The 18,303-nt window shown below is 49.5% G+C and overlaps 1 protein-coding gene across 1 annotated transcript in view; it reads right to left on the bottom strand.

Annotated features, from left to right (window-relative positions):
• Nucleotides 1-17,982, bottom strand: part of LOC105981825 — a 33,563-nt gene extending 15,581 nt beyond the window's left edge. Inside the window, exon 1 of the mRNA XM_013011173.1 lies at nucleotides 17,880-17,982. Within this exon, the coding sequence (XP_012866627.1) occupies nucleotides 17,880-17,982 (103 nt within the window). The remainder of the gene's footprint in view (nucleotides 1-17,879) is intronic.
• Nucleotides 17,983-18,303: the final 321 nt, after the last annotated feature.

Raw genomic sequence — 18,303 nt, 5'->3', positions numbered from 1 at the left:
CAGGCCGGACTCGATCTTCTACAGGTGAGGATTGTTTTATTGAAGAACAGGGAGGGGGCAGTAACCTTCCACGGGATCAGAGGTTGTGCTGGGAGGTGGGGTTGGAGTTGGGCTTTGATGGGGTCTGAGCAAGGAGACAGGGGTTATGGGAAAGGCTATTGGGGCTGGGAGAGGTGGGGACTTTTGGTTGGGCCCACAATGCAATGTTGAAGGTCAGGCTCAGGTGAATTGTCTTGCCTGTGTCAAGCAGTTTGCTTTGACCTGTCTGGTCAAATAGGGTGTGTGTGTGGGGTTCAATCCTTCAAAGGATATCTACTATATCTTCCCAGAAGAAGAAGTCTGCCTTCTGCCTGGTTTTGGATGTTTCTCTCTTTCTTCAACGGAACCCCCCTTTCATTGAAGGCAGTTAGATGTTGACTTCAGCCTGGAATTTCCCTCAACCAATTCAACTTGTATTCTCTGTGTCAGTCCCTTGGCTATTGGGATTCAAGCTTGAGAGACTGGGGCTCTGTCCCCTTTCTCTTCTTTGATCTCCAGAGACTCTATTGTTGCAGTAGTGCTTGCCAGCCTTTCAATATTCTCTGCTCGTGAGCTGTGTCTCAGGCTTGGTATTTGTCTGTCGATATGGAGAGGAACAATGTTTCTGCTTTGTCCTATTCTTTCACGTAATTATCCCTCAGTCATTTTGCCTCACGTCTTTTCTGATCACATCTCCTCTACCCTTTAAACCTGATCTTCTCTTGCAGGGCGGGCAGGGCAACGTGGAAGATTTGAGCCTGGTGCTGGTGACTCACGCGTGTCATCCTAAATACTCAGGAGGGCTGAGGCCCAGAGAATTGTAGTTTGAAGCGAGTCTGGGCAGGGGAAAAAAATCAGCGAGACTCCATCTCCAAAGTGACAAGCAAAAAAGAAAAGCAAGGCTAGCGGCGTGGTTTAAGCAGGCAGAGCAAACTTGAGGCCCTGAGTTCAAATAAAGAAAAAAAAAGAAAAAGGATGGCATACTGGAAACTTTGTGTGTGTGTGTCCATGAATGAGAAGAAGACAAAGGCAAGATGATACTGCAGAGAGAGACAGGAAGAGGAGATGACAGAACAATCGAAAAGAACCGTATCGATTCAGAGAAGCCACAGAGAAGAAAAGCAAGAAACAGCCCACAGCTCCCACCCTGACGGCCCAGGAACAGAAGAGCCCATGTCACAACCACACAAGCAGGCAAAACCTGGTGACAGTGGGCTGCCAGGCCTGGCTTTGGGATAAACTCACTTTTTTTGGGTGCCAGGCTTGGGGCTTGAACTCGGGGTCTGGGCCCTGTCGCTGAGCAATTGTACTCAAGGCCAGTGCTCTACCACTTGAACCACAGCTCCATTTCCAGCTTGTTTGGTAGTTAATGGGAGGTAAGAGTCTTACAGACTGGCTTGGAGCCATGGTCCTCAGATCTCAGCCTCCTAAATAGCTAGGATGACAAGTGTGAGCCCCCAGTGTCGGACTATAAGTCCTACATGTTGTGGAAGGATTTGGTGTGACAGCCAGTCTCTCTGCATGATACCAGAGGAGAAGATCATTTGTCACTCACCATATCTCAGAGAATTTTATCCAGGTGTCATCTGGAGAGAGAAGTTAATGCTTGAGATTGAGCTACTTTTCCTGAAGACAAGGGACAACCTCTGCACCTGCTGTATGCCAAACCCTGCTTGATTTTCGTAGCTTACTGATTTGTGATAGAGTGGACCTGTGTCTAAGGCTGCTGAGCCTGAGACCAGAAATGGATTTTTCCCACGTCTCACTGCATGCCTTGCTTCTGGAATTTCTCCCTGTCTTGCTCTCTTCATTTCAAAAGTGAGGAAAACCTGTGCCTCTTAATTGAATGAGTTAACTATTTTTTTTCCCATTTATGTATGATGGGATGGTGTCTCAGAAGGAATAAAGAATTTCCCCAGATCTCTGAGGTACTTTGATTTTTTAGCTTTTATTTTTTTTCTTGTGCTTTGTGCTGGTCCCAGGGCTTGAACTCAGGGCCTGAGAGCTGTTTCTGAGCTTTTGTGCCCAAGGCTAGCACTCTGCCATTTAAGCCACAGCTTCATTCCAGCTCTTTTGGTGCTTTATTGGCAATAAGAATCTCCTGGACTGGGGCTGGGAAGGTGGCTCAGAGGTAGAGCGCTTGCCTTGCATGCATGAGGCCCTGGGTTTGATTCCTCAGCACCACATAAGCAGAAAAAGCCGGAAGTGGCACTGTGGCTCAAGTGGTAGAGTGCTAGCCTTGAGCTGAAGAGCTGAGGGACAGCGCCCAGGCCCAGAGTTCAGGCCCCACAACCAACAACAACAACAAAGAGAATCTCCTAGACTTTCCTGCCTGGGCTGACTTTGAACTGTAGTCCTCAGAGCTCAGCCTCCTGAGTAGCTAGGATTACAGGTGTGAGCTGCTGATATCTATCACGTGCTGTGAATTCTTATCTAGCCAGGGTTTTGCAGTTAAGAGACAGCCCTTGCCTCTAACCTATTGCTCTAATATTTATAACAATGTGGCTACAATTCATTTACTATTTTTCCTGCCTCAATGAATCACCTCCTGAGAGGTGTTATTTTTTTCCCCCCAAGAGCAAAATGCTACCTCCATTTCTATTATCTGCCTGAACCGAAGGAGCGATCCTCAAGTTTCTCTTTCCTGGGACATGTTTTCTCTTCATGCCTCATGGTCCCGTGGGCCTGAAATACAGCAAAATGGGGTTTGTGATTTAGCGGCAGAAAAGGTTAACTCTAAATAATGATCAGAAACGTTAAAATATAGAGCCAGAAACGTTGCTTTCGTTTTTATAGGTTTTAAATAATTTCTCCTTCTTCCCTGAAGGATTTAGCATAATTCAATGAGAAAATTGCATTCAGATCCTGTGGGCTGTGTTGACGTGACTGAATTCCAATGAGCAGAGGAAAAGTGAAGTGTCTCTCTGGCCATGAACTTGAAGGAACTGTGGGCTTGGAGAGGAATGACCCTGGAGAAGATCCTGGCTCCTGTGACCTCCTGGGTCCAGGCTGGGGAGCAGGCCACACAAGGCCCGGATGCTCTTGGCTGGGCCAGGAGGGATGTGGAAGTTCCGTGGTGGGAGGTGGGGCCCAGAGAACAATTCAGTGGAGCTCTGGATTTCCATCTTGGTAAGAATGGTTTACTGCTCGGTTTCACTGTTTATAAACCAGGAATCAGCGTTGCCCAGTAGTGAACAAGAACCCTAACTAACACTAGTTTAAAGAAAATAGGGCCTACTTGTTTGTTTACTTCTGGTCACATGACAAGGAGATGGGGGCTCTAAAGCCTAAAGAGGCCTTGATGGATTGGGTACTGGTGGCTCACGCCTGTCATCCTAGCTACTTAGGAGCCTGGGATCTGAGGATTGTGGTTCAAAGCCAGCCTGGGCAGGAAGGTCTGTGAGACTCTTAACTCTAGTTCACCAGCAAAAAGTTGGAAGTGGAGAGAGCTTTTTAGCATAAAAAGCTTAGGGTCAGCTCCCAGGCCCTAAACTCCATGCTTGGGACACAACACACACACACACACACACACACACACACACTGGTGCATCATAGGAGTCTAGGATAATTTAGCTCTGACTTCACGAATGGTCAGGAGTCAGAAAGACACAAAGAACTCAAAGACATACTTGAGCAGGGAAGAAACTGGAACACCCCCAGATGACAATTAGGACTGGGGAGGGGGGCACCCACTGAATTAAGCTTCTACTGGCCACCAGCCATGGAGGATTGTGGGAGGGGACACAGAAGGGAAAGATGGTTCTCATTCCTAGCTCGACTTCTGGTGGGAGATGGAGGAATTCTTGGAACCTACCCCTCAGGATTTGGCAGTGGGTGACACAGGGCTGGGCCGACCCCTTACTGAAGCCCAGCCGCCATCTTACCATCATCCGGCTGTTCCTTCCAGAAGTCTCCTTTCCCATCGAAATCTTATTGCCTCACCAAATGTGTCAATCACTACCTCCTATTCCACAGAGGTGCTGATTGGCCCTTGCTGGACCAATTGGACACACCCCTCTCATGCCATGCACAGTGGTTGGTTCCAAGATGGGCATGTAACCCAATGAGAATGAACGCTGAGACATTGGCTGGGCCTATTGGCGATGAGCCTGTCTTTCCTTTGGAGATTGTGGGGCAGGTAGAGAGTCTGAGGATGCTGCCCATTACATTTAATGTGAAACAGCCACCCACAGACCCAGATGCAAGCTTTGGGCAGCTGGCTGTCATACTCAAAACCAGCTTGCAAGCTACGTATGCCAGTAAATTTTCCCCTGATGGGAATTAAACCACTTTAAGTTGGTTTCTTTCACAAATGGAAGAACCCAGATTGATTTCTGGCTTGCCCCTTCTAGCCCCTGGCAATTCAGTAGGCTCCACCCACCTCCTCCTCATTCTTCCTGGTGAAGAGGCTGGCCTTCTACCCCACACCCCTGAATTCCTGCCATGTCCGCCTGGCAAAGGCACCTGCCTTAATGGTCCCCACAGTCCGGGGGAAAAAGGGGGGAAGGTTTAATTACAGTCCTTTTGAGGGACCAGAAGGAGAAACGTGCCCAAGATTCTAGAGTGAGCCAGAAGCAGAGATTCTCAGGGACGGTCGGAATTCCTAGTTTAGGGCAGTTGTTGACAAAGGGCTAGCCTGAAGAGACAGCGGGGAAGTCTCTCAGAGCAGCCCGCCTCTCCCTAGGTTGACAAAGCTGGGCTGTGGTCATCTTGTGCCTGGACATCCATCTGGACCCTTTCTGGGGCTCCTCCAAGCCCTGGCTGGCTCCAAACTAAGTTCCCACAACCAGGAAGAAAGCCAGGGTGGCCAAGCCCGATTCACTGCTGCCTCACTGGCTTTCAGGATTGTCTTTTTTTTTTTTTTTAAAGAAGCCAATTTATTTTTTATTCAAAATCCATAGGAAACAATTGAACAATAAAACTGTCAGCCTCCCTGCCTCTTTCAGCCGAGGAGCATGATCGCCTTCGAAATTCAGCCTCTTTGCCACCCCTCTCCCTCCTCCTGCCAGCCCGTCTCCCAATAAATATTTCCCCAGCACCTACTATGCTCCAAGACACAGATTAAGCTCCTTCATGTGCAAGCCTCCCATGGGTCCCGGAGATTCATTCATTTATTTTACTTTTTGTCGGTTGTGGGGCTTGAACTCTGGGCCTGAATGCTGTCCCTCAGTTCTTCAGCTCAAGGCTAGCACTCTACCACTTGAGCCACAGCACCACTTCTGGTTTTTTTTTTTTTTGAGTGGTTTATTGGAGATAAGAGTCTCATGGACTTTCCTGCCCGCGCTGGCTTGGAACTGTGATCCTCAGATCTCAGCCTCCTGGGTAGCCAGGATGACAGGCGTGAGCCACCGGTGCCCACCTGAGATTTTTTTTTTAAAGACATTTTCTGATATGCAAACTGAGCTTTCAACTCCCAGAAGGGCCCAAGCTTTTGAAATATTGGAGAGGAAAGATGGTAGGCTGAGAGTGAAGACTTTGATTTGGAAATCAGCTCTGTGATTTGTAAATAGTGTGACCTCAAACACAGATATCCCACCTCTGCTCTTAAATTCCTCCTCCTCCTCCTGCTCCTGCTCTTCCTCCTCCTCCTCCTCCTCCTGCTCCTGCTCCTCCTCCTCCTCCCCCTTCTCCTCCTGCTCCTGCTTCTGCTCCTCCCCCTCCTGCTCCTCCTCCTGTTCCTCCTCCTCCTCCTTCTCCTGCTCCTCCTCCTCTCCCTTCTCCTCCTGTTCCTCCTCCTCCTCTCCCTCTTCCTCCTCCTCCCCTCCTCCTCTTCTTGCTCCTCCTCCTGCTCCTGCTCCTGCTCCTCCTCCCCCTCCTCCTGCTCCTCCTCCTTTTCCTCCTCCTCTTTTCTCTTTCTCCCCCTTCATTTTTCTTTGCACCACTACTAATTTTTTTTTCTCTGTCCTGATATTGATACTCAAACTCAGGGTCTGCTCACTTTTCCTGAGGTTTTTTTTTTTTTTTTTCCTTCTCAAAGCCAGCACTCCACTACTTGAGCCATACCTTCACTTTTGGCTTTTTGCTGGTTAATTATCGATAAGAATCTCACAGACTTTTCTGCCCAGGCTGGTTTTGAACCTCAGTCTTCAGATCTCAGCCTTCTTTTAGCTAGGAGGACAGGCACGAGTCACCAGGGCCCAGCTGCTCTTAAATTTCCTATTCTGAAAACTATGTAAAGAACCCTGTGCCATGTTCCCTGCTTCTGGAATGTTCTCTAAGGGATGGAGTGGGGACTGGGGGAGCAGACATGGCCAGTGTCTGCCTTGGTATTCAGGGCTGAGCGGGTACTCAGTGAACTTTGGTACCTGCAGGAAGAAAGAAAGGTCTAGGGTAGTAAAAGACCAGCGACCTCACAATCCTAGGCTCCCAGAGGTCCTCCAAACCTCGTCTCTCAGGGGTTCCCCAAACTAGTGCTGTTAGCGCCGCTCAGAAGGCTGCCACCTTTAAGGGAGTCACTGGGAGGGGTGGGGTCTGCTGGGCTGGGCGCGGTGGGGAGAGCTGGCCTGTCACACGGTGTCATTCTTGGCCCCTGCTGGATGGGGGAGGCTGTGGCTCTCCCTGGAGATAGATGTAACCTCTGCAGGTCGCAGCTTTATGCCAGCCCCGGGCGATGCGGGAACTGCCTTTATCTTCTTCAGAGCTGGGAAACAGAAAACCCTCTGTGTGCATCGTGGCTGATGAGCCGCTGCCCCCAACACGGATGGACCGCGTTCTCTGATTGAGGCTGCCCTCCTCTCCTTTCTGGGGGCGCTGAAGGGCACAGGGGGCTTAGCGCCCCGCTCTCTTCACCCTCTGGGGGGGGGCAAAGGCAAGACTCAGAGGCTTGGTGGGAATAACTTAATGTTATTCCCTTATTTTATTTTTCCCAGTCCTGAGGCTTTGGGCCTGGGCGCTGTCTCTGAACCCCTTTTGCTCAAGGCTAGTGCTCTACCCCTTGAGCCACAGTGCCACTTCCAGCTGGCTGGTGGTTCATTGGAGATCAGAGTCTCACGGACTTTCTTGCCTGAGCTGGCTTCGAACTACAATCCTCAGATCTCAGCCTCCTGAGTAGCTGGGATTATAGGCGTGAGCCACCGACTCCCTGTTGGATACTTCTTGATGCCACAGGAATTGGCACTCATTCCCACATCTTATCTCCCCCTCGGTGATGGGATCGAGGTGATGGATGTTCAAGGTCACTGTGGTAGATGGGACAGTTTTGGGTACCTGCCAGCTCTGGGTGTGTGTGTGTGAATGCATTGGCTTATTTGCCAAGGAGAGCTTATCAATGAAATTCCCTGGTGTGGACCCCAGCAGGGTGGGTGGGGCTGGGCAGTGCTCAGGCTGGGGGTGTGTTTGCTGCCCGTGGAGAGAGATGCTCCATGGTACAAATGTTACAGCTGTTCTGGGAGAGCACATTCCAGTTTTGTTGTTGTTGTTGTTTGTGGTGCCAGTGTTGGGGCTTGAACTCAGGGCCGGAGTGTCCTCCCTTAGCTCTTATTTTATTTTTTTTTGCTTAAGACTGGCACTCTATCACTTGAGCCACACCTTCACCTCTGTTTCTTTTTTGGTGGTTAGTTGGAAGTAAACGTCTCATGGACTTCCTTGCCCAGGCTGCCTTCCAACCATGCTCCTCAGATCGTAGCCTCTTGAGTCGCTAGGATGACAGGCATAAGCTACCAGCTTTGGGGTGCATTCTTGACCTGCAGGGCTTGCCTCAGGTGGGTGGTGGTGGGGATCAGAAGGCCCACGTGGCCCCCACTTCCCCAAAGGGCTGAATAACACCTCCAGCAGCAGGAGATGGGCGTGTCACAAAGTCCTAAACGAGAGCCAGAGGCCCTGAGCTCAAGCCTTAGTCCTGTGATTCCACAGTGGCGTGATCCTGCCCAAATCCTTGAGCCCTTTTCTCCCTCAGTTTCCTCATCTGAAATATGGGGTTATTATATGATTAAATATGCTACTGTGTAAAAAGTTCTACTGTGTGTTCTTGCACATGACAAGAGCCGATGTGTATGTATGCATGTATATATCATTTATATATATATATATATATATCTGTATATGATTTTTTGATCTTCTTTAACAGTACTGAAGTTTGATCTCAGACCTTGTACTTGTAAGGCAGAAACTCTACCACTTGAGCCACACTTGCCAGCCCCTTTTTCTTTTAGTTATTTTTCATATATATATATATATATATATAATAAAGATACTGTACAGAGGGCTTACAGTTACACGAGTAAGGTAATGAGTACATTTCCTATCGAGCATTGTTACCCCCTCCTTTGTTTTTCCCCTACCATCCCTTCCCTCCCCACCTCCCTAACTCCTCCCTCCCACCCCCTGCAAGTTGTAATTGGTTATTTTTCTAATAGAGTCTCACTTTTATTTCTGGGACAGCCTTGGACTGCCATCCTCCTGTTTACATTTCCTGTGTGGTCAGGATGACAGGTATGCATCACCGCACTTAGTATTTTACTGGTTGAGATGGAGTCTCCAGACCATTTTTTTTCTTTTATTTTCTTGTTAGGGCTGGGTCTCACAACATGATCCTCTTTACGTCAGCCTCCAGAGTGGCTATAGATGACCAGGCGTGACCCATCGGCACTGGGCTACGCATACATCTTCTCATTGGAGAAATGTAATTTAGACTTTTGACACCGACTCCAAATGAGATTTACACATCAGCATGTCCAGAGATCCACTAGTGAGTTTGAAAGAAGCCATTTATTCTAAAACTTTCAATTTATGTCCCATTCCGCCACCTCACTGCCCACAGGGAACAGAAAATTGATAATACTTTAGAGCTCCCATCATTATCTTATGAGAAGCATAATTATATTGCTTTGCCTTTCCCCCTTAAAGGTGTTAAAACGTTAATCTGTTCACTTGAGATGTGTGTGTGTGTGTGTGTGTGTGTGTGCGTGCCACGACTCTTGGGTGATTGTTTGGCTTCGTTTTTAATATGTCAGGAGCTTCAAAGAGTGGCAGGGGTTCAGGTCTCCCATAGGGTTTGGAGGAGGATGGGGTGGGGGAGCTGGGGGTCCCCCTGCTGGATTCCAGATCTCATGCATGTGTGCATGCGTGCGTGTACACACACACACACACACACACACACACACACACACTCAGGGCCATGAGCCCTCATTCCTTCCTCCCACCAGGGGAAAGTAATTGCTTGACAGTATGAGGGCTCCCTCCCTTGCTCTCTTCAATCTCCCCCAATTTCCCGACGTGTCACGCCACCCGCAGCTGCTTCGTCACTTTGCAGCCCAGGAAGCCTTGTGGAGGAAGCAATTACAGGGGACAAAATGCCACATGTCATAATGTTGGGACCCCACCTGTCACCAGGGGCCAGCATCCCCCAACGTGTGGCCATGGACCATTTCTCGCCTGCCACAGCTGCTCACAGCGTCAGCCCGTGGCCTGAGCATGAAGAGCGAGGCAGCTGGCCTCTAAAGGTGGGAGAGCATCCCCTCTTTCACCGCTGGGCTTGCTGCGCTCTCTCTCTCTCTCTCTCCCTCCTCTCTTCCTTCCTTCTTCCTTTTCTCCCTCCCTCCCTCTTTCTCTTTCTCCCTTCCTCCCTCTCTCCTTCCTTCCTTCCTTCTTTCTTTCCTTCCTTCCTTCCTCCCTCCCTCCTCCCTCCCTCCCTCTTTCTTTCTTTTTTTCTTTCTCTCTTTCTCTCTCTCTCTTTCTTCTTTCTTTCTTTCTTCCTTCCTTCCTTTCTTTCTTTCTTTCTTTCTTTCTTTCTTTCTTTCTTTCTTTCTTTCTTTCTTTCTTTCTCTCTTTCTCTCTTTCTTTCTCTCTTTGGGTTGGTCCTGGGGCCTGAACTCTGGGCCTGAGCGCTGTCCCTCAGCTCTTCAGCTCAAGGCTAGCGCTCTACCACTTGAGCCACAGCGCCACTTCAGGCTTTTTTCTTTTTGCTTATGTGGTGCCGAGGAATCGAACCCAGGGCCTCAGGCATGCAAGGCAAGCGCTCTACCACTGAGCCACCTTCCCACCCCTCTTTCTTTCTTTCTTTGATCCTGGGGGATTGAACTTGGCCTGGGCTTCCCCCCTCCCCCACCCAAGGCTAGTACTTTCTGCCACTTGAGCCAAAGGTCCGCTTCCATCTTTTTGGAAGTGAATTGGAAATTAGAGTCTTGAGGACTTTCTTGTCTGAGCTGGCTTTGAACCATCAACTTCAGATCTGAGCCTCCTGAGTAACTAGGATTACAGGTGTGAGCCACTGGTTCCTGGCTTTCTTTTTTAATGGTGGTACTGGGATTTGATCTCTGGGCCTCACCCTTGCTAGGGAAGTACTCTGTCCCTCAGCCATGCCTTTAGCCTCTTTTTAAAACAATTACATATTTATTATCTTTAACTAGTTGTACACAGGGGTTACCGCTCCACGTGTCAGTTTGTGAGTACAATACATCTTGGTCATTCTCATCCCTTCCGTCCTTTCCCTCCCATCTCTCCCCACCCCATCTGCCCCTTCAATTTTCCTGGTTTCACAGGCTCTTCATTGATTATTATTATTATTATATTTTTGTCAGACATGGGGCTTGAACTCTGGGCCTGGGCGCTCTCCCTCTGCTCTTCAGCTCAAGGCAAGCACTCTACCACTTGAGCGACAGCATCACTTCCGGTTTTCTGGTGGTTTATTGGAGATAAGAGTCTCAGGGGGACTTTTCTTCCCTGGCTGGCTTTGAACCACGATCCTCAGATCTCAGCCTCCTGAGTAGCTAGGATGACAGGTGTGAGCCACCGGCACCCAGCCTCTTCATTGACTGCATTCTTCCCTCTTCCTCTCTTCATCTCCCCACCCCTCCCCTTGACCCCTGACACCTCAAGTAGCAGCTTCCTGGTATTCATTGGGTTCGGCTGTCAATTAGATGTCCAAAGGAATTACATCATTGGAATCCTCCCCTGTGTGTACCACACATTAGTTAATGTATATATATGCATATATACATGTGTGTGTATATATATATATAAAACTGTGTATATATATATATTTATAAATTAGAATGTATGTTTCTCTACTATGTGGAAGCTAAGTCTCTCTGAGCCTGACTCCCTTCTCTTAATTTTTCCCCAGATGCCTCTGTTTCTTTGCAAATGACGTCACATCCTTCTGTCTGGTGGATGCCTTAGCTCCCCGCCGTGGGCCTGGACAAAGTTGCTCTTTGTTTCCTAAGCCCTATTTTCCTGCAAAATGGGCATTGGAGAGAGTCCCCTGAGAGGCACCTGGATGTCTTCTGGCTTGATCAAGGGGTGTCCCCAGGCCGGGCTGGCACGCAGCCTTGAACTTGGAGCCTTAGAGAGACATTGCTGGCATTACAGTCTCCCCACTACCTCGTAGGGGACACCGTAGCTTTACTGCTCTGCTCTCAATCCTGGCTTTGGCCTTGCCCTGCTCTCTGGTGCTATGTCCTGACCTCCCGGGGATCTGACTGTGGACCAGCCCCATCCCCCACCTCTCCCCACCCCCCATCTTATCATCAGAACCCTGGGATGCAATGAATGGGATCAATCAGTATTATTATTGTGGGGGGGGGTCAGGGTGGTCCAGGCCTTCCATCTCCAGGGCCTGCCCCCTCTCCTAATGCCTCCTCTCTGTATCCAATGGGAGCGATGTTGCTCTGGTAACCAGACGTTACCAGGCGAGCTGTCAAGGGTCTCTTACCACGTCTTGGTAATCATGGCTGCCACCAGCCAGCAGAGTTAATAAGGACAAAGGGGCCTATGGATGGGCCTCTCAGCCTGGAGAACTTGACTCCTGAGGTCTTCTCAAAAGCCCAGAACAAGTCTAGGGTCTGAGAGATGAGAAATGAGGGGACTGACCCCAAGGGTGTGCGCTAGATCTCTGGGTGACAGAAAGATCCGGGAGATGGTGGGCGTATTTATCACAGGAGCAGCGCCCGCTCTGCCCCTCAGGAAGTGGAGGGGCAGGGCGGGCGCAGGCTGAGAGCACTAGGGCCAGCTGTTTGCCAAGTCATGTAGAAGGTTTTTTTTCCCTTGGTGCCAGTTCTGGGGTTTGAACTCAGGGCCTGGGTGCTGTCCAAGAGCGTCTCCCCTCAAGGCTAAGCACTCTACCCTTTGAGCCACAGATCCACTTTTTTTTTCCTGCTTAATTGGAGATAAAGAGCATCACAAGAGTGTCCAGACTTTCATATCCTGGCTGGCTTTAAACATCAATCTTCATACCCCAGGCTTCCTGAAGAGCTAGGATTACAGCCAGGAACCCAGCTGGATTTCAGATTTTTAAGGACTTGTAAACCCTCAGCTTTCTTTCTTTCTTTCTTTCTTTCTTTCTTTCTTTCTTTCTTTCTTTCTTTCTTTCTTTCTTTCTTTCTTTCTTTCTTTCTCAAGGCTGCCTATCACTTTTTGATAATTTATTGGAAGTAGGAATCTAATGGACTTTTCTGCCCTGGTTGGCTTAGAACAGCAATCCTCAGATCTCAGCCTCCTGAGCAGCGAGGGTGGCAGGTGTGAGCCACCAGTGCCTGGCTTAGGTTATTGGGGTTTTGAACCTGACACTCTGGGCTTTGCATCTGGACTGTGCAACTGACAGCTGTTGCTCTCCTGAGCTTCCTGACTTGGAGATCAAGAGAAGAGAGGCTCCAGGGTGTGACTTTGGGAGGGCTGGTCAGTCTTCTTTGAGCAGTGTCACTTGTGTTCTGTGGCCGACCGTTCTTTGGTGACATCTCAGCTGGTGGCATGTGTGGAACATTTGGACAAAATCCTTAGGATAGCCCAATGTAAGACTGGTCTCTGTATGTGTGTGTGTATGTGTGTGTGTGTGTGTGTGTGTTTGTGAATTTAAACATCCAGGGACCCAGGCTACTGTGGAAATAAATTTGAGGGTATAATAACAGACAGACGAGAGGTCTGTCTACCCTTGTCCTAGTCTAGAGGCACTGAGGAAATCTGGTATTTCTAGACTTTCAGACTGTCAAGAAAGGCTGCAAATCCATTTTTTCCCCATTCAGTCCTGAGGCTTGACCTCTGGGCCTAGGTGCTGTCTTTGAGTTTTTTTTTTTCCCTTCAAGGCAAGTGCTCTACCGCTTGAACCACAGCTCCACTTATGGCTTTTTGTGACTCATCAGAGATTAAGAGTCTCATGGATTTTTCTGCCTAGGCTGGCTTTGAACCTCGATCTTCATATCTCAGCCTCCTGAGTAGCTGGGATTACAGGTGTGTGTTACCGGTGTCAGGCTGCAAGTCCAAACTTGAGGTGCTTTGAATGCCAGAAATGCAGGCTAAGCTCTCGTTCCCACTATAATGTGGGGTGCAGTGCTTGCTGTGGGGCTGGGGGTGGGTACAGGGCTGTGGGGCTTTGAGGCTGGGGGCTGTGTCCCTCCCGGTACACACTGGGAGCCCAAGATGTTACTTACAACACCCTTCTGGCTATATAGGAAAACACAGCCAAATGTTAAATACACACGCACTAATTACCATGAGAATATTTATCGAGGTTTCCCCACGTTGGAATAAGAAATGATTGAAACATACATCGCCTACAGAGCGGTTAATCATCGGTAAATATATTTTAAATACAGCAGTCCATTAGTATTTTAATTTAGCCTGTCTCACAGAGAATAGGGGTTGGCTTAGACAAATGGCCCCAGCTTTTGAGCCAAGGGGGGAAAAAGAATTTTCCTCACCTAGTTAATCTTTATGTTCTTCTCTCAGGGAGGGAGTTGGCACCAGCAAGAGCAATGTTCCCCTGGGGCTGATATTGATGGTGCACTCACATGGGAGACAAGAAGTCCCAGCCTCCCCGAGTGGGGAGTAAGCAGGGCTGGGAATAAGACTGCTGGGAATAAGGCCCAGCACACGTGGCTCACACCTGTCTTCCTAGCTACTCAGGAGGCTGAGATCTGAGGATCGAGGTTCAAAGCCAGCCCAGGCAGGAGAGTCCAGCAACTGATGGATTGAACCACCGTGATTATGGCCGTGACAGGACTGTCCAGCCGGGAAGCGCTGCCCAGAACTGTCCACCTGCTTCCCCTTCCTCCTGCTTTTCTGCTTAGACAGCGAGACCTCAGGGCTCACGGGTATCCTTGTCCCAGATAGAGCTGCCCCAAAGGGACAGACACGGTGACAATGCACAGAGACATTTCTCAGGAGCTTCTTCATTGGAGATTGCCATAGGGGCTTGTGGGACCTTTCCCATGTCAGCCATTTATTCACTCAACATACATCTGCCGGGCACCTGCTATAGATCAGGGACTGCTGTAGGCTCTACAGAGCGGATGAACCCCGATGAGGTGGTCTTGCCTTCTTCTAGGGGAGGGAGACAGACTGCAAACATGCCAACCCTCAGCAAACGATCATGTTTCAGAGCTGGGGGGAGTCTGTGAACTCCAGGGCCTAAAGGTGGGGAAGGAGGACTTACTGGGGATTGGGAAAGAGTAGCCAGAAGAAAATGTGGTACACACCCAGAGCCCCACTTTTATCTGAGTGGAGAGAGAGCAGGAGAAACAGATACTATATTTGTAGTTTCAAAAAAAAAAGGGAGTCATGCTCAGAAGACTGAGATCTGAGGATCGGGGTTCAAAGCCAGCCCAGGCAGGAAAGTCAAGGAGACTCTGATCTCCAATTAATTAGCCCCCTCTCCCCCTCCCCCCAAAAAAGAGCCAGAAATGGAGCTATGGCTCAAGTGGCCTTGAGCATAAAATAAAAGCTCAAGGAAGAGCACCCGGGCCCTGAGTTCAAGCCCCAGGACTGGTACAAAGAAACAAACAAAAATGGAGTCATGGAGGGAATTTAGGGGGTGAGGAGAAGAGCAGGACTGGAGGTTAGGGAGGAAGAGGATGGTGACAGAGTGTGGGGCCTACTCATCAGAGCTGTGTGTCAGCCAGCCAGCCTGCTGTTCCCGGGACAGGAATGCTTCGCCCAGACCATTCCATGCTCTCAGCCGGGCCCTGAGACTTAGCGATTTCAGCACTCCGGGGGCGGAGAGCTCCCTGCCAGGGTCCTGAATCAAGCATGCTCTGAGCAACTTTCCTCCCAGGGAGCAGCATTGGGATCAGTGCAAATGAGACCCCCTTGAGCCACATAGATCCACTTCCAGCCTTTTCTCAAGATCAGAATCTCACAGATATTCCTGCCCAGGCTGGCTTTGAACCACGATCCTCACATCTCAGCCTCCTGAGTAGCTAGGATTATAGGCCACAGGCAGCTGGTGTCAGAAAAGCTGTTTTTTTTTTTTTTTTAAATTTCCTTTTAGTTTTCTCCCAAGGAATGTGGGCACACACCTGTGCAGGAACACCTGCTAGACATTCATCACCTCAGAACCCTGAAAGCCCAGGATGGATTGTTTTTTTTTTTCCCTCGTGGAATTTACAACTCTCAGCCCCATTCTGTGTGGTTTTATGTCCCAGCCCCTGCATGGATTTCTCCAGGGCAGGATCCACGTACAACCACTCTCAGCATGTCACTGCCAATGAACTTGGAAGGGGGGCGCCACATACAGCCGTGTGCGATCAGCATGTGTTTTGAAGCTGGAATGGGAAGACCTTGCTGACAGACTGGCTGTGTGCTGCGTGAGACAATGGGACTGATGCTGTTGCAGGGTCTGACCTGAGCGGATGCTCTCTGCCCATGGGGAGGGAGGGGGGGCTTTTGGTGGAGGGGTGGGCGCCCTGCAAATGGAAGGTCATTCCTATCTAACTTTATTGCTTCCAGAAGTGTGGGATGTTTGGTAGCCAGGAGTGGTAGTGGATGTTTAGATGATACACAGACCCAAGAACCCAGAAGTACAAAAGTTAGAAAGCTATTTATCTTTCAGCTTTCCTAATGACTCTTTGGCTTATTTAAAATCCATCTCAGCCCGGTGGCTAATATGTTTTCAAACACTTGCTTATTTCCCTTTATAGAACAGAGATTGTGCTAAGGTCTTAGGGAACTGGGTTGGTAATAACATTCTACATAGGGTCAATAATAGCATGTTCCTGAGCTTTTCTGCTCGAGGCTAGTGCTCTACCACTTCAAACCACAGTTCCACTTCTGGTTTTCTGGTGGTTCGTTGGAGATAAGAGTCTCACAGACTTTCCTGCCTGGGCTGGCTTTGAACCTCGATCCTCAGATCTTAGCCTCCTGAGTAGCTAGGATGACAGGCGTGAGCCACCGGTGCCTGGCAAAGGTTTCTTTTTGCAAGTTTCCAACCCATGCAGAATGAGATCATTTGTGCATCTGTAAAATGAGGTAAAGTGACTTCTCCCCATGGCTTTGATAAATTTGTGCAAGGGTTTGAAACACTGCAGGTTGCTCTTTGGAGAACAATTATGGCTGTTGGGTTTCTGAGTGGAGACAGAGAGCAGGTGTGCTGGTTGAATCCCGGAAGTATGCCCTTAGACCTGTGCTAGCCAGTGGATCCTTGGAGTTCTGTGCCCAGACAGGAAGACTCGGGGCAATGGGAAGGGCCACCCACCAACACCCAGGCCACACACCCTGCACGAGGGAGCAATCCAGGGGTTTTTAGTGACCGCTAAGTCTAAGTCAACCAGTGAGACAATGAGCAGATCTGTCTTCTGCCATAAGTGAAGTTGAGAATGTACCGAGTTGCTCTTCTCCATGTAGGTGAGCTTACCATCGTGGGGCATGAACTCTGGGCCTGGGCACTGTCCTTCAGCTCTTCAGCTCAAGGCAAGTGCTCTATCACTTGAGCCACAGCACCACTTCTGGTTTTCTGGTGGTTAATTAGAGATAAAGAGTCTCATGGATATTCCTACCCAGGCTGGCTTCAAACCATCATCCTCCGATCTCAGCCTCCTGAGTAGCTAGGATGACAGGTGTGAGCCACTGGACATCCAGATGCAAGAGTAACTGTGTTTTTCATTCACTTGATTCCAGCTGTACACATAGAGTGGGTGTGTGTGAACTGGGATACGGCATCAATGTATTTCTTACCTTATATACAACAACCAGCATGCCAAACCACCTACTCGCATTCTATGGCTGTCTTTGGGTCTCTCGCTTTCAGAGGGGCGAGGGAACTATGGCTGGCCAGAGCAGTGTCTCCAGCCCTACTTTCTATAGGCCTTGAGCCCTCTTCAAGTGACCATAGTTAAGGCCTGAGGGTCAGAGTCAGCCCGCAGCCTGGAGCTGCCGAGCGGTGGGACAGGCAGTCTGGGATGTTGTCTGACAAGCTGGGCAGCACTGAGGCAGGTGGCTCCCTTGCTTGGGTGCTGATCACAGTCCATCAAGGAGTCTGTAGGTCAAGGTCAAGGTCAGGGCATTGCTGAAGGCACAGTCAGGCAGTCAGAGCTCAAAGTCAAAGGTGACCAACAACCCAGACTTAGGTCAGGACCTCTGTGATGGGACCCGGAAGGGCTGATGGGGCACACCCAGTTTGTGAACCCCAGACAGAGTGAAATCAAAACTGACGGGTGATTGAGAACTGGGATTTCAAATCCGGAATGACATTGGAAGAAAAGTGGGGAGCGGGGGGTGGGGAGGCCCATCTTTCTTTGCTGGATGGAGGAAACTATGATTTCACAGATCTCAAACCTGCTTTAGAAGGGCCATCTTTCTGAAGATGAGACCAAAGGAGACAGAAAGAAGAAACAATGAAAAGAAGGGAGGAAGGGAAGAAGAAAGGGAGGAAAGAATTGGTGGCAAAGATGTTGGGAAGCAGTGCTGGGAAGGAGGCTCTGTGTGTGTGTGTGTGTGTGTGTGTGTGTGTGTGTGTGTGTGTGTGTGTAAGAGATTGCAAATCGATAACCCATTTCCCTTGGAGTTTACATACTGCCCACAGGGTGATTCTGGACTTGAGGATAAATAGGGCCATATCCGACTCTTAGAGAACAATGAATCTTCTCGATGAGCCACACATCCTTCCCACAGGCCTTTGGGGGATCAAGTGCAGCTCTCCGGGGAAGGGCACTCACTCACGCTGGCCCGCCCACAGATGGCCTGCTCCCCACATGGCCTACGCACTGATGGGGTGCCGGTCCCCCAGAAGTCACTGTCCACAGGGCTGGGCAGGGCCATCCTGGATTTCTCCTGGCCACAGCCTGAGCGCGCACAGGTGTTTTGCTGTGATATTTCCACACATGCCACGAATGTACTTAAATCACACCCTATCACTCTTTTGCATTCTTCTCCTCTTTCACACACCTGGAGGAAATATTCTGGTCTGTCCATGTTCTCCTTTACCCTTTCATTTTACCCTTCCCGGTGTGGACAAGCAGTCCCAATCCCCCTGCAACCCCAAAAGAAGTATCTGTTTTGCGTTACTGTCCTTTTTTGTCAGTCCTGGAGCTTGAACTCAGGGCCTGGGCATTGTCCCGGAGCCTCTCTGTGCTCACCCTG

Source organism: Dipodomys ordii, unplaced genomic scaffold, assembly GCF_000151885.1.
Source record: "Dipodomys ordii isolate 6190 unplaced genomic scaffold, Dord_2.0 Scaffold14, whole genome shotgun sequence".
Taxonomy (NCBI): Eukaryota; Metazoa; Chordata; class Mammalia; order Rodentia; family Heteromyidae; genus Dipodomys; species Dipodomys ordii.
This window is presented reverse-complemented; position numbering and strand designations above follow the sequence as displayed.